This window comes from Muntiacus reevesi, chromosome 2 (genome assembly GCF_963930625.1).
Source record: "Muntiacus reevesi chromosome 2, mMunRee1.1, whole genome shotgun sequence".
NCBI classification, from domain to species: Eukaryota; Metazoa; Chordata; class Mammalia; order Artiodactyla; family Cervidae; genus Muntiacus; species Muntiacus reevesi.
The window spans coordinates 136,627,479-136,651,552 of NC_089250.1; the positions used below are offsets into that span (position 1 = coordinate 136,627,479).

Below are 24,074 nucleotides of genomic sequence, written 5' to 3' on the forward strand. Positions count from 1 at the left end.
GCATGTTGAAGGGAGAGAGCTGATTATTAAGAGTCCAGAGAGAGAGAGAGAAAAAAGAAGCCACCAACAAATGTTCGGGAGTCAGAATGACTTTAGACTTCTCAGCAGTAGCAGAATGTAGAAAACACTGTCTTCAAAGTTCTGGAGCAAAAATGCCCTTGTCCTAATGGTGGCCCCAAAGCAGCAGAGTTCCCAGTCTTAAGAGGCAAGTTGCACAATAGACATATCAGAAGTAACTCATAAATCAAAACGTGGAGGGCTCTCCCCACGTGTTTTTCTCTGTGTGAACCCCTGGGCCTTTGCACATCCCATAGTGTGAGTTGTGTGGGGGAACTTGCAAGAGTAATCAAGGTTGAAGTTTCCAGGTGGAAGCAGAACTCACATTTAATGTCATTTAAAAAAAACAATGTGATATTTCTTTTTCCACTTAAAATCATGGTTGTAAAATCATATCCGCTATCATAGTTATTAGAGTAAAACTTAAGGACATAAAAATTATAGTAATAATCATAGGTATAAACTAATTACTATGGAAAATCAGATCTTTGTGAGCTGGTGGTTTATATAAAACTCTCTAAGTTCTCCAGACTACTAATAACTTCCAACAGGTTTCACATAGAAAGTCCAAGATAGTGGAGTAATTAGCCTCCAACTAATAAAAAAGATTAAAAAAATAAAAATTAAAAAAAAAGAAAGTCCAAGATAGTAGCAAACACTTGCCATCCTTAAATTATTCTTCAAAAAGGCCTAGTTCCCTGCTTGGAAGAAAATACAGTGAGAACAAAACACAGATTTATATTTCAATAAAATATAATTCTGCACTAGGACAATAGGATGCGTATTTAATATGCTTTTCTTTATTTTAATGATAAAAGTTAAAGCTCTGTGAAATGACCAAAGATACTTTTTTAAAAGGTTTTGAAAGCTATTCTTTGAGAGCAGTTTTAGGTTCACAAGAAAACTGACAGAAAGTTTCCAAGATATCCCAAATGCACCCCACCCATACATGTACATGGTCTGCCCTATTATCAACATCCCCCACAAGAGAAGTACACTTATTATAATTGATAAACCCATGTTGAAACATCACTACTACCCAAAGTCCATAGTTTACATTAGAATTCACTTTAGGTGTTGGACATCCTATGGATTTGGACAAATATAATGACATGTATCCATCATTACAGAATAATACAAAGTAGTTTCACGGCCCTAAAAATCCTCTGTGCTCTGCCTATTCATCCCTACCTCCCCCAAACCCTGGCCAACACTAATCTTTTTACTGGCTCCATAGTTTTGCCTTTCCAGAATGTCATATAGTTGGAATTATTCAGCGTGAAGCTTTTTCTAATTGGTTTCTTTCTTTTAGAAACACATATTTAAATTTCCTCCATGTCTTCTCATGGCTTGGTAGCTCATGTCTTTTTACCACTGAACAGTATTAACTTCTTTGGATATAGCAGTTACTAAAAGGACATCTTGTCAGCTTTTAAGTTCTGACAGTTTTGAATAAAGCTAGTATAAACATCCACTTGCAGGTTTCTGGGCAGATGTAAGTTTTCAATGTTTTTGGGTATATACAGTCATCCATCAGTTCTCACAGGCGTTGGTCCCAGGACTCTCATGGATATAAAAATCTGTAGATGTTCACATTCCTTATACAGAATGGTATGATATAGGTGGTCCTCCATATCAACGGGTTTCACACCTTTGGATTCAACAAACCAAATCAAAAATCAATCTACAAGGAATTCCCTGGTGGTCCAGTGGTTAGGACTCCACACTTTCACTGCCAGGGGGCTGGGTTCAATCCTGGTTGGGGAACTACAATCCCACAAGCTGTGTAGTGCTGCCAAAAAGACAAAAACAAAACAAAAATCAATCTACATCTGTGATGCACAACAAATTCTTTTTTTGTGAAGGATGTAAGTCTATGTCTAGAGTCATATTTTTGCCAGAAGCACATTTTGTGTTTAAAAATTAATCACTGCAGAGAAGATGCAGAAGTACTTCTCTTGCAAATACCAAAAATCATGCTGAAAAATTTGTTTACTGAGATATAATTTACATACCATACCATCTGCCATTTAAAGGTGTATAACTTAGTGATTTCAAGTATATTAACAAGGTTGTGCAAACATCACCACTATCTAACTCCAGAATATTTTAATCACCCCCAAAAGAAACCCAATCAGCAGTCATCACTCCACTATGTCCTTCTCCCTCAGACCCTGGTAACAACTAATATACCTTCTGTCTTTATGGACTTTCTTATTCTGAACATTTTGTATAAATGGAATCATATAAAATGTGGTCTTTTGTGTCCAGCTTCTTTCACTTAGCATAATCTTTTCAAGGTTTATCAGTATTGAAACATCTATCAGTACTTTATTCCTGTTTATTGTAGAATAGTAAATATTCCATTGTTTAGATGTACCACATTTAAAAAAAATCCATTCATCAATGGATGGACATTTGGGTTGTTTCCACTTTTTTTTTTTTTTTTTTTTTACTATTTTGAATAACACTGCAATTGAACTTGTGTAAAGTTTTATGTGGACATTTGTTTTCAAATCTACTGAGTATATACCTAGAAGTAGAATTCCTGGGTTATGCAGTAACTCTATGTGTAAACTTTTGAGGAACTGCAAGACTGTTTTGCAAAGTGGCCACACCATTTTGCATTTCTGCCAGCAGTGTATGAGGATTCCAATTTCTCCACATTCTTACACTTGTTATTATTCATTTCTAAAGAAATATAGCCATCCTAGTATATGTGAGGTAATAGCTCCACACTGAGATTTTAAATGTATTTGTGGAACAATTACTGATTGTGGACAAAATACTGATTATAGAACAAATATTGATTATTTTAATCAGTTAAAGAGCTTTTCAAAGCCCAACATTGTTATTTTTGAACTGATTAGTGAGAATGTAATTAATGAATAATCACTATCTCCTACTCTAGCCATATTTTATGACCTCACAAGAATCTAACTCAAGTTATACAACCCAGACAATTACACAAATATTAGATGATTATGTTTGTGATGAATATAAATGGGTTATACAACAAAACCACTGACAGCTAGAGTCCCATATGGCAGCTCACAGAAAGAGAAATCTACTTTTGATAGAAAACAGACTATAGCTACATTTAATCTTATCTGGGATCTTTGTATTGACTAACCAAAGCTCTTTAAAAAATCCATTAGAATATAAATTCGGATTCCTCATCAGCACTAAGACATTTAACAGAACAACATTAGAATAAATAAGGGACTTTTATGATATCCTTCCTGTGGTAGGTTGAATAACTGTACCCCCAAAGATATTCACATCCTAATTCTTTTGAATGTTACCTTATGAAATGAAAAAGGACTTTGCAGATGTGATTAAATTCAGGAACTTGAGATGAGGGGATCTTGGACTATTACCCAGGTAGTCCCTAAACGTAATCACATGTATCTTATAAGAGAGAGACAGAAGGAGATTTCACATAGAGGAGAAAGCATGGAAGTACAACCGAGTGATGTACCACAAGCAACAGAAAGCTAGCAGCCACCAGAAGGCTGGAAGGCACAAGAAACAGATTCTCCCCGGAGAGCCTCCAGCAAGAGTCTGGCCCTACTGGCAGCTTGATTTTGACCCAGTGAAACTCTGTTCAGACTTCTGACCTCTAGAACTGTGAAAGAATAAGTTTCTGTTCTAAAACCAACAAGTTTCCTGTTAGTTGTTACAGCGTCTGTAGGAAGCTAATACACTCCCTCAAAAAACAAAAAATTTGACATCAAAGTACTTAGAATCTAGAATTCTATGTATAATTTACCTAGAAATCACGAGTCAGAGTAGAATAAAGACATTTTCAGACAAGCAAGTTCTCAAGAAATTTATCTCCTCTGTACTGTTTCTCAGGAAGTTACAGGAGTAAATAAGAGAGTAAACCAAGAAAGTGTACACAGATCAGATCCAGAAACATGATCTCCAATATGCCACTCAGCATGGCCAAAACAACAGCAACAACAAAAATAACCAAGGGAAACCCTAGGATGGCAGCCAGTACAGGCATAGACAGTAAGCAGCTCAATTTGAAACTGATAGATTTCTAATGTGACTGAACTGGTGGAAAATTTTACTGAGAGGATATAGGAAGAATTAAGAAGGCAAGGAAAGCTAGTCAAACAAAATTGGGCGACAATTAAACTTTAGGATAGGCAAAAAGCAAAGGAAACATAATCTCACTAGATTGGAATGTTCAGCTATGAATAGGCATATAACCTAAATACAGGTCTTTGATTTAAGAAAAATTGTAATATTGAGTGTATGACAAAGGGAAAGCAGAGGGGATGGTAAGATTCTATCTTTTGTTAAGAGGAAGTCAATAAATAAAGTTGAAAATTGATTAATCAAAAGGTCATAGTATATACAAATTCTTTACAGAAATGAAATATGTGTAAATGCTAGAAAAGTAGTTAAGTTGAAAGTAGTTATTTCTGACATGGAGGTCTGGAGCGACTGGGGTGAGATAAAGCAGGAAAATAGCTTTTTTGTTGTTGTTGTTATAAGTCTTTTAGAACGTATTTAACTTTTAAAATAATGTCCATGTTTTACTTTCAGAGAAATAAAATTCAATTAAAAATAATTTTTACAGGAAATATACAGGCTCTTGAAAGAGAAAATACCAGGACACGCACAAGGCCAATGATATTGCATTGGTAGAATTTACGTTAACTATTCTTAGAGTATTAAAAATAATTTCTAAACATGAGCAAATTTTCAAGAGAGAGGCATTGATTAGTTTGAGTAGGTTGAGCTCTACAGAGATAGTGTAAAATAACCTGCCTAGTGTAACAAAACTCTCACAAATGTCCATAAGACCCCAGCCATCTCCATTAGGTTTAGTCTTGAGGGCAGGAACTACAATTCAACCTATTTCTACAATGTCTGGCTCATAACAAGCAACTCAATAAGCGTATGGTGAAAATGGGGTGCAGGCATACTAACCACACTGACCACATGAAAAAGCGAGGTAAATTAGTGAGGAAGATAGCAGTTAACAATCTGGGATTTGGGCTCAGAAAGAATTCTGAAGTCCTTCTCTGTTACCTATTAGATGTAGACTATAGAAAATATGCTAACTTGGCTTCTTTTTCATAAAATAGTGAAATACTAGTTTCTGCTTCAAAAAGTTGTCCTGAAGATTAAATAAGATGGTGCACACAAAGGATTTCATAGTCTGACGCAAGAGAACCCTAGATAAATGTCAGCTATAACTACTACCAAATGGAGACTCTTGAATTTCCTGCGTCAACTCAAACGATTGCTAGTGTAAACACTGTTTTTGTTTTTGGCCATGGAGGCCAGCGTGTGGAAATCTAGTTCCGGGACCAGGTATCTAACCAGGCCCCAGCAGTAAAAATGCACAGTCCCAACCATTGGACCACCAAGGAAATCCCTAAGTGTTGTTTAGATGTTTACCAATGAGAAAGAAAAGGAGAAGACATTTTTTTTTTGTTTTTGGCTTATCATGTGCCAGGTACTTTATGTATATTATTATTTTAATTCTTACAGTAATAGTAATCATTATTATCTCCATTTTGCAGATAAGGAAACCAAAGTTGGGAGAAGTTAGGCAATTTCCTTCAGGTATCCATTGGACAGAGGAGCCTGGTGGGCTACAGTCCATAGGGTCACATGGAGTCGGACATGACTGAAGCAGCTTAGCACACATGCACACAACTCATTTATTTAGTGACTACTTTGTGTAAGGCTCCGTTCAAGATACTGGGAAAACAATATTGAACAAAACAATCACAGAACTTACACTCTAGAAAAGTAGATAGACAATATACTGTAATGTAATTATAGATTATAGAAAGAGTTATGAAGGAAATAAAGAGGGTCTTGAGATAGAAAATTATAGGAGAAATGTTTATATATTTAGATAGGATAGTCAAGAAAGGCCTTTTTAAAGAGAAAGTTGAACTGAGATTTGAAAGATAAGAATGGGTAAGGCATCCAAGGAGCCAAACTAGACGGCTGTAGGGAGATGGTACAGGTCTGGCTGTATAGATATACAAATACAAAGGTATGGTTGCAGGAAAGAACTTAGAAACTCTGGAATACGGTAATGGCTGGAGCTGTTTGTGCAGGCCAAGGTGAGATCATGAGAGTGTTGGGGCCCATGGTAGGCTGCCCCAAAATGTACCTCGGTGCCATATTTTTAATCAATCAATTAATTTTGGGGGTTGCACTGAGTCTTTGTTGGGCTTCCCAGGTGGCGCTAGTGTAACGAACCTGCCTGTCAATACAGGCGGCATGAGACTTGGGTTCCATCTGTGGGTTGAGAAGGTCCCCTGAAGGAGGGCAGGGCAACCCACTCCAGTATTCTTGCCTGGAGAATCCCATGGACAGAGGAAGCTGGCAGGCTATAGTCCTTAGGATCGCAAAGAGTCAGACATGACTGGAGCAACTTAGGAGGCACATGCACACACACAGGTGTGTGCAGGGTGCAGGCTTCCTCTAGTTTCCTGGAGCGAGGGCTACTCTCTAGTGTGTGGGCTTCTCATTGAGATGGTTTCTCTTATTGTGGAGCATAGGCTCTAGGCACATGGGCTTCAGTAGTTATGGTCTACAGACTTATTTGCTCTGAGGCATGCGGAATCTTCCTGGACCAGGGATTGAACTTGTGTCCCCTGCATTGGCAGGCAGATTCTTAACCACTGTACCACCAAGTTCAGTTCAGTCCAGTCGCTCAGTCGTGTCCGGCTCTTTGTGACCCCATGGACTGCAGCACACCAGGCTTCCCTGTTCTTCACCATCTCCCAGAGCTGACTCAAACTCATATCCATTGAGTGACTGATGCCATCCAATCATCTCATCCTCTGTTGTTCCCTTCTTCTCCTGCCATCAATCTTTCCCAGCATCAGGGTCTTTTCCAATGAGCCATTTCTTTGCATCAGGTGGCCAAAGTATTGGAGTTTAGCTTTGGCATCAGTGCTTCCAGTGAATATTCAGGACTGATTTCCTTTGCGATTGACTGGTTTGGTCTCCTTGCAGTCCAAGGGACTCTCAAGAGTCTTCTACAACACCACAGTTCAAAAGCATCAATTCTTTATGCTCAGCTTTCTTTATAGTCCAACTCTCACATCCATATATGACTACTAGAAAAATCATAGTTTTGACTAAACGGACCTTGTTTGGCAAAGTAATGTCTTTGCTTTTTAATATGCTGTCTAGCTTGGTCATAGCTTTTCTTCCAAGGAGCAAGCGTCTTTTGATATCATGGCTACGGTCACCATCTGCAGCGATTTTGGAGGCCCCCCCAAAAATAAAGTCTGTCACTATTTCCATTGTTTCCCCATCTATTTGCCATGAAGTGATGGGACCAATGCCATGATTTTAGTTTTTTGAATGTTGAGTTTTAAGCCAACTTTTTCACTCTCCTCTTTCACTTTCATTAAGAGGCTCTTTAGTTCTTCTTTGCTTTCTGCCATAAGGGTGGTGTCATTTGCGTATCTGAGGTTATTGATATTTCTCCTGGCAATCTTGATTCCAGCTCATGCTTCATCCAACCTGGCATTTCGCATGATGTACTCTGCATATAAGTTAAATAAGCAGGGTGACAACATACAGCCATGACGTACTCCTTTCCCAGTTTGGAACCACTCTGTTCCATGTCCGGTTCTAACTGCTGCTTCTTGACCTGCATACAGATTTCTCAGGAGACAGTCCCTTAATGTTATTTTGATAATTTGGAATTAACGTTACTTAATAAATGGCCAATGCTAGAGGGATTCTTTGAGTCTCTGTACCCCTAGAAGTAGGAAATAATCTCTCACAGGAAAGGTGCACTCCCCACATCTGGAGGTAAAAGGACCTCCCCTGGCCAGAGACAGGGAATTCAGGCAAGAAGCCTAGTTAAACAAATCTTGTTACTTTTAATTTGCTACCCCAAACCTAAACTGTTTAGATTCTTCACTAATTGATCACCCAAAAGTAAGTTTGTCTTGTCAATTTTTCACAAATTTATAGTTTCTTTGTCTAAAATTATAAGCTGCCTGCTTTGCCACTTCCTAGGTCCCATTTCTATGAGATCTCCCTCTGTTCCAATTAAAATTTATGTTTTTTTCTCCTGTTACCCTGTATTTTGTCAATTTCATCATTAGTCCAGCAATAAGAACTCCAAATAGTTCACCTATCCTAAAATTTCCCCTTTCTTGACAAGGGCCGTACAGGACATGGTTAGAAGTTTGGATTTTATCTCAAGTACAATGAAAAGCTAATGTAAGGTTAAAAAGTACACAAAGAGCATGGTCTGTTCTGTTCTTAAAAAGTGCCTTCCCTTTGCTAAGCAAAAGAGATGGGAATGGAAAAGAACAGAAGTAGGGAAACCTGTTAAGAAGGTTTTTAAGGACAGTCATTCAGGGTAGAGATAAAAGAGACTTGGACTAGAGTGGTAGGCACAAGTGATAAAACCAACAGGTCTGCATTGGACAAGAACAAAGGAATCAAAGGTCTGATTAGAACCACCTGTCTAAACCATAAAGATCAGGGTGGAGGTAAGGGGCTTAGGGTGAAGAGTTCCATTTTGGATAGGTTCATTTAGATGTTGGTGAGCCATCTGAGAGGAGATATCAGTAGACAACTGGCTATGCAGGATGAGATGACCATTCATCTAAGCTGTAAATGTGTCGATTCCTTGGAGGAAGAAGGTAGGTTAATAAGCAGAGGAACACTTAAGGAGGCCTGCTAAATTTCCACCCCATCTGGCCATCATCACATCATCACTTAGGAAACTAGAAATATATCTAGGTTCCTGTGGGCTAAGGATGGACCCAAAGCGAAGTTCCCAGAGCCGAGTATAGCACAGGCTCATGATTCTTTATTTCCTGGGTCTGCAACCCACATCTAATCTGGTCGAGTAACCGTAAACACTGACAAAACGCCCAGAGTTCTCCTACGGAATCCCGCGGTCACCGAGGGCGAGAGGAGCCCGGTAGCGTTGCCTGCCGGGAGTTGTAGGCTGACGGACCTGGGCGTTTGCGCAACCTCCTTCAGATGCCTGCGGGATGCTGCGCGACGTAGGTTGAGCCTGCAACAGCTGCTGCAGGACCGTGGTCGGAAAACGCAAATCTGACCTTGCTTTCTTGCTTGGAATCATTTAGCGAGGACGAGTTCTCATCAATCAAAGGAAAAATTCATAGTCCTAAAGTAACATTCAGTGTCTTTTTTAGCCTTAACATTTCCTAATTGTTCTTCAAGACGATTCTGGACGCTTCCTCCGAGAAAGGGGCTTGCTTTGGACCTCTTTTCTGTGCTTCCACAGCACTATCTTACATTTCTCTATTATCATTTACAAGAACGGCTAGGTTTCCCGAGCGCTTACATGATCGTTCTAGTCTAAACTATTTACTCTCACCAGTGAGACAGTTGCTATCAGTCCCATTCTGCAGATGAGGAAACTCTGGCCTAGAGACCTTCTGTAACTTGAGCAAGACCACGTCAAAGTGTGACACTACTCACAGGGAGTCTCACACTAGACTACACGTTCCGAGTGCACCGCCGAACCAGCTATTTACTTTCCCGCGGACCACGCCCTGGGGGCGAGGTCTGGTGACGACACCGCGTCCCATGGTGCTTTGCGCGCCAGCGCTCTCATTGGCCCGGCTAGTCGGCTCCTTTTTCAAATTGAGGCGCCGAGTCGTTGCTCAGTTTCCTGGGTTTCGGGCGGAGATTAGGTTTGTCATTCGAAGGCTCGGGCTAGTGCGGGGCAGACGCCGCGGCCAGTCACGGTTTCTGGTGGATAGCGGTTCCCGCGGGCACGCCAGCACCCGGCAGGGGTGGAGGGCACCCAGGTCCGCGCCAGCCGCCGAGCCGCTCCACGCCCCACCGCGCCCGAGTCCGTGACCCGGCCTTCTTAGGGGACAGTCATGGCGTCTCAGCCGAATTCGTCTACGAAGAAGAAAGATGAAAAGGGGAAGAACATCCAGGTGGTGGTGAGATGCAGGTAGGGCGAGCTTGCAGGGTTCCGAGCCCTGGACTTTGCTGCCGGGCTCCTTCTTGCGCGGTCCTAGGAGAGGGATTTTGTTTGCAATTTTTTGAAGGAACCAGACCTCCTTGTTTCTTAAGTTTCCTGCGTTCTGTTCGAGAAAATGACACCAGGTTACCGTGAGGAGTAAATTAGTATTTTGTTTTTTTCAGAAGAAAGGATATTTGTGTCTGAGTTTATTGTTTAAACTGCTATTGAGGAGAAATTCGTCGCTGTTTTTTAGTGAAATGTGTTTTTTTAAAAAAATACTGTCGACAAGATTTAGGTGTCATTATGTATGCCACTCCTTGCAGTTGATCAGTTTGGAAACGACTGCACACCTACTAAACAGACGTTTTAGCACTGAAGTTGTTATTGCCATCCTCTCCATTATCTCTAAAAAAGTAATCATTTACCTCTTCACTTTGTTCTAGAAGCAATATTTTCTTAATCCTTAGTAAACAAATAAACATCTTTGTTTTTAAAATTTAAGTTGTAGAATGAGTTTGTTTTAAAAAGTCAAGGAGACAACTAAAGTTGTGTTATATTTTCCAGTGGGTGGGTGAAGGTGTTCACTCTCTCCTGATTAGTTTCCGCATCATTTCCCAGCTTTAAAATGTGCTAGAAGAGGGAGAACATACTTGTACTATCTATTGCTTAACCAAATATTTGATTGATTTGGCCTTATAGACTCCCTACACAGTTTGCTGGTATATGTGTGGATTTTGTGTCTATTTTTGTTGCTGTGATATTAAAAACTCTACCAACTCTCAGAAACTTTTCTGTAAATCCAAACGTATTCTAAAATTAAAAGGTTATTTTAAAAGTGTATTAACAAACTTTCTTAGGTTATTTCTTACACAGCTTTGGTGGCTTGAGTTGTATATATCACAGGTAATAGCTAACTCTAAAGTAGATGCCTGAGAAGACACTTGGTGGTAACCCGAAGTCTAGCCAATTACCAGTTGCACTGTGGGGCCTCTGTTAATAGTTACTTGTTTAAAAAAACTTGATTAAAAAAACCAGCCCATATTCAAAGACAAATTTCTATATTATTTTGATCATTTAATTAAGTCAGGCAGTATTACCTTTTCTATGTGGCTTTATTTTCTTTAATTTCATTTTTATTGTCAGTTAAAAAATAGGTCAGTCCTATAAAAAATTACAAAGAACAATATAACAAGCATGTCTTGTTTAGAAACAGAAGAATCATTACAGCTAGAATCCCACTGTATCCCTCCGCATCCCTTTCCTCTACCTCAGGAGTTGAACATTATCCTGAATTTCATGTTTATTACCTCCATACATTTAAAGCCTTAATTTAAAAGAGATTTCTTTTACTTTATCAGTAATGAAAAGTGCTTAGGTAGTGTCCAATGTTTACAATAATTTCGGTATAAAGAGATGTTTTTCTTTTCAGGTTAGCATTTTCTTTTTCAAATAGCCCTCCTACTGCAAAGATTTCTGTTCTTGTGTGGTGGTGGGATGTGTGTGTGTGCGCTTAATTGTGTCCGAATCTTTGTGAGCCCATTGTCTGTGGCCCACCAGGCTCCTCTGTTCATGGGATTTCCCAGGCTAGAATACTGGAGTGGGTTGCCGTTTCCTTCTTCAGGGGATCTTCCTGATCCAGAGGTTGAACCTGTGTCTCTGCCATCTCCTGCCTTGGCAGGTGGATTCTTCACCACTGTGCCACCTGGGAAGCCCAGTGTGTCCTTAAACTTTACTAAATAAACAACTTATGCCTTTGAGGGTTATCAAATCTTTTCTCAAAGGACCCAGATAGTAAATATTTTAGACTTTTCAGATTACATGTGGTTTCTGTCACATAATCTCTGATTTTTTTTCCCCCCAGTTTTATTTTTTTTCCCCCCCAGTTTTAAACTTTTAATGGCAAGAGTTTGTTATAACCTAAGAGATCAGCCTGAGGGCTTCCCTCGTAGCTCAGTTGGTAAAGAATCTGCCTACAATGCAGGAGACCTGGGTTTCATCCCTGGGTCCAGAAGAGCCTCTGGAGAAGGAAATGGCAACACAGTCCAGTATTCTTGCCTGGAGAATCTCATGGACAGAGGAGTCTGGCAGACTATAGTCTGTAGGGTCACAAGAGTTGGACACGACTTAGTAACTAAACCACCAAGAGATCAGCAAAATTTTAAGAGGGATGACTTCAGTTTTTGATTACAATGAATGCAATCTTTACGATAACCTAAGAAATCAGCAAAGTTTTAAGAGATGACTTCATTTTTTGATTACAATGAGTAGAATCTTTCTGATGTTCTTTACTTGTACAGTAGCTATATGAATATTTATGGAGTGAATGAATGAATTTAGTGGACAGGACTTTTTTTTAAACCCCAGTCTTTCTTTACCATTTTGGTTGTTTGAATTTTAATATGACTGTGGTGAAAGCCTTAGTGTTAGTCGCTTAGTTGTGTATGACTCTTTGCGCTGCATAGACTGTAGCCTGCTAGGCTCCTCTCTTCATGGAAATCTCCAGACAAGAATACTCAAGTGAGTAGCCATTCCCTTCTTCAGGGTATCTTTCCCACCCAGAAATTGAACCTGGGTCTTCTGCATTGCAGGCAGATTCTTTACTGTCTGGACCACCAGGGAAGGCCAACTACAATTGATGGTTTTGCTAGTGTCATCAGCAGCAACCTTGCAATTTCTAATTAAAGAAGTCTGGATAGGAAGATAGTTGATTGGCAGTACTCTTTATTGCAATATAAACAATCCTTAAAGCTCCTTTGTGGGAGCTTTGATAACTTTTAGGAATGTGTGATTTGTGGGAATGTCTACTACTTTGCCTAAACAGCTTGAATGGTATTCATTTGGTAACTTAATCACACATCCAGACAAGAGATTAGACCAATTGGAAAAGCTTTAACCACAGGAGAGCAATTCTGTCTACTGTGACTTCGGTGCATTGTTAGGTTTCAGTACATTTAACAAATGACAGCATGACAAGATATCACTTGGAAATTACTGAGTTAAATTTCTCAGAATCACAAATGTGGTCTTCAAACGTCAGGGTGGGGCATGCCAGAGGACATTGAGGTATCCTTCTTAACATAAATAGCAGTTTGGTTAGTCTAGTGATGAGGGGAAAGATTAATTCCTATTTGGCATTAACTGTCACAGTATGTGATAATGAATGGGCAAAGTGAACTCAGGGCAAGAATACCTATCCCTTTGGCTCAAATTTGTGTTAAGTATGTCAGTATCTTATGGATGCTACTCTGTGGACTGTGGTTCTTTTTAACTTTCCTTTTTGTTCCCCTAAGGATGACATTTATTAAGCAGTGTAGTATAACAGATATTAATATTTGAGTGTCTGCTAAGCAGAGTAGTAGACACTGGGGAAACAGTAAAGGACTTGTTTCCCTACATTTTGAGGTTGGTACTATTACCAACCTTTTAATTTTCAAATGAGGAGACAGGCACAAAGGGCTCCATTGCCCGGGCAGACTGGCTGAGGAGTCCTCATTCTACTGAAATGCCTAAGGAGACTTTTATCTTATTTTACTTCACATGGAGTCTTTCCCATCACGCAACCTCTATCCTGCTCCGTCCTAATCAAGGCCCCTTTAAGTTTCTGCTGTATGTTCCTACAGCACCTTTTACTTCCCCTTACTAAACATCATCTCTCTTATAATCACTTGTTTTATGTTCCCCACTAGACCTCAGTGTCTTGAGGACAAACTGAATTAACACATGTGAAATCCTTGGAACAGTGAATACCTGGCACGTAGTAAGCGCTCTATGTGTTAGTCATTATTTTAATGTATTTCTTATTTTGTGCCAGTTACCCTTTGGCAGGTTAGTATTTTGGATGCAAATTTGGCATGTTCTTTCTAATACATCATAACCTAACTTGGCCGGATTCTAGGAAAAGTGGAAATAGGATTCTGAAAAATAAGTTTCACCTTTTTTTGCAAATTAATTCTTTTAGCATCTGCTCCAAGAAACTGTCAGAATTGTACATATCTTTCAAAACTTTTTAAACTAATTTTATTTCTAGCAATTGAAACCCTTAAAATTCTGCTGTTTGCTGTAGCAGTGTCATTTAGGCCCCATTTAATATCTGTCACCAACAGCGTGGTTAAAATTTCCCATTGTTCTTGTCTGAGATAGTAACAAAAATGTCATCAGTAACCTGATAACTGAGAGTTCTTAATTCTTAAGTGAACTTACTTACGAAACAGACTCACAGACTTAGAGAACGAACTTATGGTTGCTGGGGAGAAGGGATAGTTAGGGAATTGGGGATTGACATGGACACTCTGCTGTATTTAAAATGGATAACCACAAGAACATGGAACTCTGCTTAATGTTAAGTGGCAGCCTGGATAGGAGAGGAGTTTGGTGGAGAATGGATACATTTATATGTATGGCTGAGTCCCTTAGCTGTTCACCTGGAACTATAACAACAGTTTTAATTGGTTATATATACCCCAATACAAAATAAAAAGTTTAAAAAAAAAAGAGTTCTTGAATAACCTTGTGTGTTTCATTTTACAGACCATTTAATTTGGCAGAGCGAAAGGCTAATGCCCATTCGGTAGTAGAATGTGATCATGTGCGGAAGGAAGTTAGTGTTCGAACTGGAGGACTGGCGGACAAAAGCTCAAGGAAAACATACACTTTTGACATGGTACTTACTTCCTAAAGTGCTGCTACTTCTTCTTATCCACCAATGTAAAATTATCCTAGTATGTATATTTTCTGTAGGTTCTGGTGTAGTTAGAAATTTCAGTCGACCCTTTGAGTTGTCAAATGGTTTCTAGTGGGCTGGATAAGTTAATATGTTAGAAACAATTATTAAGGTAATTTTGAAGTGTGTTTTTGTTTTTAAGAAATGCCTTTTTTGTTTTTTGGCTAGGTTTTTGGAGCAAATACTAAACAAATTGACGTTTACCGAAGTGTTGTTTGTCCAATTCTGGATGAAGTTATTATGGGCTATAATTGCACTATTTTTGCGTGAGTGAAACACTTTTCAAATTGATGAAAAGTTTTAGATGCATGTAATCAGTTTTTTCGTTTAACATTTCTGTTAATTTTGACAGATATGGCCAAACCGGCACTGGAAAAACCTTTACGATGGAAGGTGAAAGGTCCCCTAATGAAGAGTATACTTGGGAGGAGGTATTTATTGTCTATATCAAACTTCTGTCTCTAAAGTGGCTCAAGTGCACCTGAATAAAACTTGGTTGGACGCCTCTGTCTGAAATAGATCAGAGTACCATGTCAAATATGAATTTAGGAAAAACTACTAGTGTAATGATATTAAAGTATATGTAATGGCTTCTGTTTAAGAAATATAAAGTCTTACTGGGAGAGAGAGGAACAATACATATGGTATAGTTATGTGATGAGAGAAGGGTCCCTTTGGGACAGAAAGGTGGAGCAGACTATTGTGGAAAAGTGGAATGTGAGTAGGACTTGAAGAGGAAGGCTCTGCAGTGAGGGAGTGAGTCTTATAAAGTTAGCACAACCATGGAAGCAATATGGTACTTTATAAATGATGACTTTGAGTGTGAAATTAAGATCACTGTATTGCTGAAGATTATAGGAAGCACATAGTACATTTCACAAAGAAATGTGTCCAAAACTAAATGAGTTTAATGACTAATATTTTCCAAATTACCAACATTTAGGTAGATCCTTTCTTCTAGTGGTTGGGGCATTAACTTACTTTATGCATGGGTAATAGTGTTATGGAATTGTAATCATAGAAAATATGGAATAGGCTTAAAGCACAAAATTTAGAGTCATAATTTTTATTAAGGATATTTAGACATTTGAGAAACAACTTTGTTTTATGTCGGAATTAGGAAATATACTGTTAGATGAGCCACTTTTCTGATTAAAAGAATGATACTATGTTCTCATGAGAAAAGCTGGAGAGGATTATTGAACTTGGCTTTATAAGGAACTTGGTTTCTGTATAATGCTCAGGTATGAAGTAGCTGACTGGAATGACAGATTTGTGGAAGGTGTAAGGAAGAATAATTGCTATTGAACAGATTGTTGTAAATGGCTTGTAAATGATTTGGCTTCTCTAACATTAGGTTTTTTAATTTTTTTTTAAACCTGTTTTGACATATTTATGTTTAAATATACTATAAAAGAGGCCCTTGTTATATATGTGTTTTAACTATTGCAGTAAATGGTATTCTTTAAGTCTTTATTAATATTATCATTTCAGGATCCTTTGGCTGGTATAATTCCACGTACTCTTCATCAAATTTTTGAGAAACTTAGTGATAATGGTACTGAATTTTCAGTGAAAGTGTCGCTATTGGAAATCTATAATGAAGAGCTCTTTGATCTCCTTAATCCGTCTTCTGATGTTTCTGAGAGACTGCAGATGTTTGATGATCCCCGGAACAAGGTACCTTGAGTCTTTGACAATGAAATGTCTCCGAATGTTAATGTGTGATATTTTGAGAAATATATATATATTTTTCTTTTTAACCAATTTAATGGATGCTCTTCTGATACTTGGTCAGAGGGGAGTGATAATCAAAGGTTTAGAAGAAATTACAGTACACAACAAGGATGAAGTCTATCAGATTTTGGAGAAGGGGGCAGCAAAAAGGACAACCGCAGCAACTTTGATGAACGCCTACTCTAGGTAAGAAAGCCCTTGTTTCCCCCACCGCTCCATTTTGTTTTCAAGAAGAATATCCAAACTTGGGAAATCAAATTGGGGCGTGTCAAGGTATGTGAGTCACACATCTAGATTGTGTGCTGGATTGTTTGCCTTAGTAGTTGGCTTGAGGTTTATAAGGAGAGCACCAATATTGGGAGAATGTTGAAAGGAGGACAAAGACAAGTTGAACTTGAGCAGGATTATTAAGATTTTTAAGTAGAAGATTTCTTTTCCCAAATGAAATTACACATGGGAGCCCTCATTAAAATGTGACTGGGGTAGTTGATTTGGCAGTGGGATACTCAGGGGCTTACCTCCTCAGCCTTCAGGAGGTTTGCCCTGAGTACTTTTCTGGAGCCCCTAAGGATACTTAGAATACAGTTTGAAAATCCCTTATTTGAGTAAAGATTAGAAGAAAACCAAATGGCCTGTTTTTTTTCCCCCAGTTTAATTGAGGTATAAATGACAAAATTTTATATATTTAGGTTGTACAACATGACTTTTCTTCGCAAATGGCTTCATTTTAATGTAGGAAGACACATGATCACTAATAGAATACACATGATCACTAATACAGGCTTTCAAGGGGAGAAAGACGCATATTTGATAGTATCCCTTATAACATGAATCCCAGATTCTATAAATGCACTTTACTAAATCAGAGGTGACTTTCTTTTTTGCTCATCTTTGAAGGAAATATCAGAATGTAATTGAAAGAGCTGTAGATTGGGAGTTAGATATTTGTGCTTAGTTTCAGTTCTACAGTTAACTAAATATGTTACTTCACGTAGTTAAACTTACCTGAATGTCATTTTCCCTGAACTGCAAAATGACTTTGAGGTCTTGCTCTCTTATAGTTGGACATTTCTACAATATGCTATAGCAATTATAATTGTAGCTCTATATAAATATGTGTGCGTTTAAAGAAAGAAGAAAAATAGCATAACATGAAAGTAATCAGTATCATGGAATTAGGGGTGATTTTATAATTTAAATTAAATTTCCTATAATAGCTTTCCATTAAAAATGGAGTTATAAGCAAATCATAGAATGAAGTTTCCATTTGAATTAAATGTTTGCTTTATAACTTAACTTGATTTAGACTTCAGAGGAATGAATTTAAGAAAATTTCTTTTTCTAAATACTCTTCTCTGAAATATAAAATTCCCATTGTTCTGTAAATTTAAATAATTTAAAATTTCCTAATTTTCACTGAACACTGGACTGAAGATATGTTCTTATCAATGTATGTGATAAAAGAAATGTGATTCAGTTTTCCAAAATCAGAGTTTACTTTTACTCTTAATAGCATTAATTCTATTATCTTAAATTAGAAATGGGCAAATAATGGTAGGAAAACATGAGATACATTTTATAATTCAAATCTATAGTTTATATTTTTCCCTGTGTCCCTCCCCTTTTCTGTTATTTAAAATAACTTAAATTATTTTGTAAAAATACTTATGAAACTTTCCAAGTCACATGAAAAGTACAAATGAGAAAATTAGAAATTACCATATTCCAACCATCAATGACATTAACAAACAGAATATTCTTTATCAGATACTGATAGAGAAAGGAATGCTGTCTTTGGTTGTCTGTATTGGTTTTTTTTGTATCACTAAGATAAAAGTTGAGTGTCAGTATAAAGCATAAGAAGGACTTTGGAAAACCTTGCAGTCTAACAGTTATTACTTGTGGTGTTTCAGTGAACACTGCAATTTACTATTTGTGCTGTTCAGAGGAAGGACCTACCTGTCTCTGGTGACCTTCTCAAGGCAGAGCAATGTACTTTTAGGACAGTTGACACTGAGGGAGAGTGATCTGGTGGCTTGCCTGATGCTGTTTGAGTTTAAGGTAATGATGTATTTCAAGTGGTTCTTATAAATAGACGGATTGCAGGCCAGCTCTTCTGACACACCAGGCAGCTGTTCAAACACTGTTCCACATCCAGCTTTCGGAGTTGCCTGAGGATTATAGGTCATCTAAGCTGTTTTCAGCTAGCTTATCATTGGGTTCTTCTGTGCAGGCAGCAGGAGCAAGAAAGCCAAAACCTAGCATCATTCTATCTATCCACTGTCTTCCCAAATCTTACTGATATCCTGTCTCATACTATCTTTCTCTACCTTGGTGGATTTAGATCTTTCTTTGCAGTTTTCATTATGTTACAGAAAGAAAACAATGTTTTGCATTATTATGATTGGGCAACTTGGTCTTGTTTTCTAGTCGATCCCACTCAGTTTTCTCTGTTACAATACATATGAAAGAAACTACAATTGATGGAGAGGAGCTTGTTAAAATTGGAAAGTTGAACTTGGTAAGCATCAACTGTAACGCCACTGTTCATTCTTTCAGGTTTTTTTTTTGTAGTTTTATTGAGGTATAATTGACAAATAAAATTATGTATTTAAAATGTATAGCGTAGCAGGATATTCTTTCTCATGGCTGAATAATATTCGAGTGTGTGTGTGTGCGTGTGCATGCACATCATGTCACATCTTTATTCTTTCATCAGTGGGTACTTAAGCTGTTTCCATACCTTGTTTATCATTAACAGTGCAGTCAACGTGGGAGTGCAGATATTTCTTTGAGAGAGTGATTTCATTTTCTTTTTTTTTTGTGATTTCATTTTCTTTGCATACATACCCAGAAGTGGGATTGCTGGGTCAAATGACAGTTCTATTCCACTGTTTCTTGTTTATCATCTCATAGAGAAGTTTGAAAATTGTGTATTTAGAAACAGTACTTTTGTAGTCACTGGATTATTGGTTTTGTAGTGGGTTGTGATTTATAGAAAATTATTTTACTGGCTATTTAATATCTTTTTGTACAATATGAGAATGAAAGTCTTCTATTCCAAATCCATAGACTGAGGACTTATTTTTATTTTTAAAATTCAAGGTTGATCTTGCAGGCAGTGAGAACATTGGCCGTTCTGGAGCAGTTGACAAGAGAGCTCGGGAAGCTGGAAATATCAATCAGTCCCTGTTGACTCTGGGAAGGGTTATTACTGCTCTTGTAGAAAGAACACCTCATGTCCCTTATCGAGAATCTAAACTGACTAGAATCCTCCAGGACTCTCTTGGGGGACGTACAAGAACATCTATCATTGCAACAGTTTCTCCTGCATCTCTCAATCTGGAGGTAAGGTCTTAACTATCACTTTTTTTGGGTGTGCTGCATGGCTTGTGGGATCTTAGTTTTCAACAAGGGATTGAACCTGGGCCCTCAGCATTGAAAATTTGGAGTCCTAAACACTAGACTGCCAGAGAATTCCGTAACTATCATGTATAATATTTTTAGAGTTCACTAATTGACTTCATTCATTTTATACTACAGTAAAAATAATCTGGACATTGTATGTGGTGGACACACAGAGGAGAACACCACTGAAAAATTGTCTTTCTCCTTCCTGGTAGTTTTCAATCTTAAAAAACTAGTTACTTAAAAAAAATAAATAAAACTAGTTACTTAGTTGTATTTTCCCAGTCTTCAAAGGTAGTTGCTGTGATCATTAGCAGTGGATGGTTTAATTGAGGCCTTAGAAGTGGGTTAAGTGAATATTAGTGCTTTAGAGGCTGCTTAGAGATCACTAAAGATGAGGCTGGATGTAGGGGTACAGGTGGGAAAACCAAGAGAAACAACAAAGATTTTAAGGTCTACTTTAATTTTACTGGATTATCTTTAAATGGAATTTAAAAAGCTTTTATAAAGTCTCTTAACGCCTTTTTCATTTTAAAAACTATTTTTGTTGAGAAATGATTTATATACTGTAAAATTCATCCACTGAAAGTATATAATTAGGTGATTTTACTATATTCATTGAGCTATGCAACTGTCACCAAAATCTAAACATTTTTATGCTAGAAAGAAACTCTGTAACCTATTAGCAGTCACTCCCCATCAGTTTCCATTTCCAGCCCTAGGTCACTATTAATCTACTTTCTTTAATTTATACCTTTGCCTATTCTGAATATTTTATATAAATGGAATCACACAATAAGTGTTCTTTTGTGACTGGCTTCTTTCACTTACCATAATGTTTTCAATGTTCATCCACGTTGCAGCAGGTATCAGAACTCGTTCCTTTTTGTGGGTGAATGATATGGATATAGGACATTTTGTTTATTCATCAGTTGATGAAATTCATTGAGGTTTTTTTTCTTTAATAGAGCTTAAGACTAAAGCAAAAAATTATTAGATTAAATTAAAGTTAAAGACTCTGAAAGAAGAGTAAAAAGTAAGGATGTTTTAAACAGTCCTCTGTCTTATTTATTTACTTAATTGGACTATAATGCTTTAAGAGCATTCCTTGTTTTTAAAGGTTGGTTATAGTAGTATTAGTGGGTAAATGTTTATATTAGATATAACCAAAAATTATTATGTTATTGTATAGTACATTTTAGGTAACAGAACTACATTATTCTCATATCTTCAGTAATTGGCCTTTTCTTTTCATCACAGGAAACTCTGAGTACATTGGAATATGCTCATAGGGCAAAGAACATACTCAATAAGCCCGAGGTTAACCAGAAACTCACCAAGAAAGCTCTGATTAAGGTAATTGTGAATTTTTGTGGAATAATATAAATTTGTTTGGCAAATGTGAAAATGAGGAACTGAAATAGATCATTGTTTTTAAAAATTTATTAAATTACCTTTGATAAGGCTTTTCATTTAATGGTTTGAACTAAATACGCTGTATGTTAAAATACTTTTTCTAATACTAATAGATGATCTTACAAGCTGTATCCAGTCAGTAAAATTTAAGCGTATAATGGCACTTCAGTGCAGTTTTAATTAGCATTTCCTTAATGAATAGTGATATTCAGCATCTTTTCACATGCTTATTATCCACATGTATATCTTCATTTGTGAAATGTCTATTTAAATCCTTTGCCAGTTTTTAATTGGTGTGTCTTTTTATAAAGTTGTAAAGGGTTGTTCTTATTTTCTAGATACGATCCTTTATGAAATAATTTGTAAATATTTCCTCCCAGTCTGACTTGTCTTTTCCTTTTATTGGTAGAGTTTTTTTTGTTGTTTCTATTGAGACAACTATAGATTCACGTGCAATTGAAAGAAGTAATACAGAGAGATCTTTTGTACATTAAACTATATAGTAAAATCACTGTAGGGACACTGTTAATAGCAATTCATTGGTCTTATTCCTCAATTTTCCTGATACTCATGTGTGTGTGTTTAGTTAGTTCTATGCAATTTTGTCATGTGTAGGTTCATGGAGCCACTACCACAGTCAAGATACTGAACAGTCCCATCACAGCAAGGATTCCTCCTTGCCCTTTTATAATCACTTCCTTCCCACTCTGACCTCCCATCCCTGATCTTTGCTATCCAATGATCTGTCCTCTATTTCTAAACCTTTGTCACTTTAGGAGTGTTATTGAATGGAATCATATGGTATATAAACTTTGGGGATTGCTTTTATTACTCAGCATAATTCCCTGGAGGTTAACCTGAGTGGTGCATATCAATAGATCTTTACTTTTTAATGCTGAGGAATATTCCATGGTACATATACCACCTGCCTACAATGCAAGAGACCCCAGTTCAATTCCTGGGTCAGGAACACCCCTTGGAAAAGGGATAGGCTACCTACTCCAGTATTCTTGGGCTTCCCTGGTGTCTCAGACTAAAGAATTCACCTGAAATGCGGGAGACCTGGGTTTGATACCTACGTTGGGAAGATGCCCTGTAGGAGGGCATGGCAACCTACTCCAGTGTTCTTGCCTGGAGAATCCCCAAGCACAGAGGAGCCTGGTGAGCTGCAGTCCATGGGGTAGCAAGGAGTCAGATGCAGCTGAGCGACTAAGCATAGCACAGCACGGCACGTGTATGCCCCACAGTGCGTTGTCAGCTTCACCTGTGAAAGACATGTGGGCCGATTTCAGTTTTTCACAATTGAAGGTAAAACTGCTTTGATCATATTTGTTTATAGTAATTTGTGTACATGTAAATATTCATTTTTCTAAGATAATTGCCAAAGAGTATAATTGTTGTGTTGTATGGTAATTGAATGTTAGTTTTCTTTATTTTTTTTTTAAGGAACTGCCAAGTTGTTTTCCAAAATGGCTGGGCTTTCTATTCTGTTGCATTGATTTATATCTGTCCCTCACTAATACCACAGTTTTAATTACTGTAGCTTTATAATAACTTTTGGAATCAGACTGTTTAAAAGGAAGCTTATATGAGCAAACTTCTCTTGATAAAAGGTGTCAAAATTATCAGGATTTGAGAAAAACTACAGTGATTTTTATATTCATTAATTTTTAAAGGCCATGCTCTTTTATAAGCATTCATTTTATTTTAGACACTTGAATTTTTGAACTCTGTTGCTATTATTAGATCTAAAAATATTTAGCAATAATTTATTATGATAAAATATTCAGTCATTGTTTAAAATTCCAGTTGATTCAATATTTACTTTTAGGATCCAAATAAGGTTTGCCATAAATTAGTAGTTGGATTTTGAGGCTTGATAGAGTCAGGTTTTATCTTATTTATATATTTTTGGCCAAAATACTTCATAAGTGGTGGTATATTCTCCCACTTGGAAGCACATAATATCTGGTTCTTTCCCTTTTTTTGGTAAGGGATTCAGTTCAGTTCAGTCGCTCAGTCGTGTCCGACTCTATGCAATCCCATGAACTGCAGCACTCCAGGCCTCCTGTCCATCACCAACTCCAGAGTCTACCCAAACCCTTGTCCATTGTGTAGGTGATGGCATCCAACCATCTCATCCTCTGTTGTCCCTTCTCCTCCTGCCCTCAATCTTTCCCATCATCAGGGTCTTTTCAAATGAATCAGCTCTCCACATCAGTGGCCAAAGAATTGGAGTTTAAGCTTCAACCATCAGTTCCTCCAATGAACACCCAGGCCTGATCTCCTTTAGGATGGACTAGTTGGATATCCTTACAGTCCAAGGGACTCTCAAGAGTCTTCTCCAACACCACAGTTCAAAAGCATAAATTCTTCGGCGCTCAGCTTTCTTTATAGTCCAACTCTCATATCCATACATGACTATTGGAAAAACCATAGCCTTGACTAGATGAACCTTTGTTGGCAAAGTAATGTCTCTGCTTTTTTTTTTTTTTTTTTTCAACTATTAAATCTGTTTAGTAAAGACAATTTTGCTCATACAAAACGACAAGAGTTTACAACAGTCTGAGAGCTGGGCGCCGTCAGAGGCGGGGAGGCGCTGCGGGCATCGGCGCCCTGCCCTCGCACCCCGAGAAGGCCCCGGGCACCCCAGCCCCGCCCGAGGGAGATGAGAGCTGGAGCATCACTGCCCCCTGCCCCGGGGCCCTCCCCACAGCTCTCCGGTTAACACGGTGCCTCCCCACCCCACACTGGCCTGGACACGTCGCTGAG

The 24,074-nt window shown here is 37.9% G+C and overlaps 1 protein-coding gene across 1 annotated transcript in view; it reads left to right on the forward strand.

Annotated features, from left to right (window-relative positions):
• The first annotated feature begins 9,715 nt into the window (after nucleotides 1-9,715).
• The window catches only part of KIF11 (kinesin family member 11), a 43,154-nt gene continuing 28,795 nt past the window's right edge, over nucleotides 9,716-24,074 (forward strand). The window contains exons 1-9 of the mRNA XM_065922921.1: nucleotides 9,716-10,009; nucleotides 14,549-14,681; nucleotides 14,910-15,007; nucleotides 15,094-15,172; nucleotides 16,236-16,421; nucleotides 16,540-16,664; nucleotides 18,909-18,999; nucleotides 19,584-19,826; nucleotides 21,147-21,242. Of these exons, the coding sequence (XP_065778993.1) occupies nucleotides 9,933-10,009; nucleotides 14,549-14,681; nucleotides 14,910-15,007; nucleotides 15,094-15,172; nucleotides 16,236-16,421; nucleotides 16,540-16,664; nucleotides 18,909-18,999; nucleotides 19,584-19,826; nucleotides 21,147-21,242 (1,128 nt within the window). The 5' untranslated portion in view covers nucleotides 9,716-9,932. The remainder of the gene's footprint in view (nucleotides 10,010-14,548; nucleotides 14,682-14,909; nucleotides 15,008-15,093; nucleotides 15,173-16,235; nucleotides 16,422-16,539; nucleotides 16,665-18,908; nucleotides 19,000-19,583; nucleotides 19,827-21,146; nucleotides 21,243-24,074) is intronic.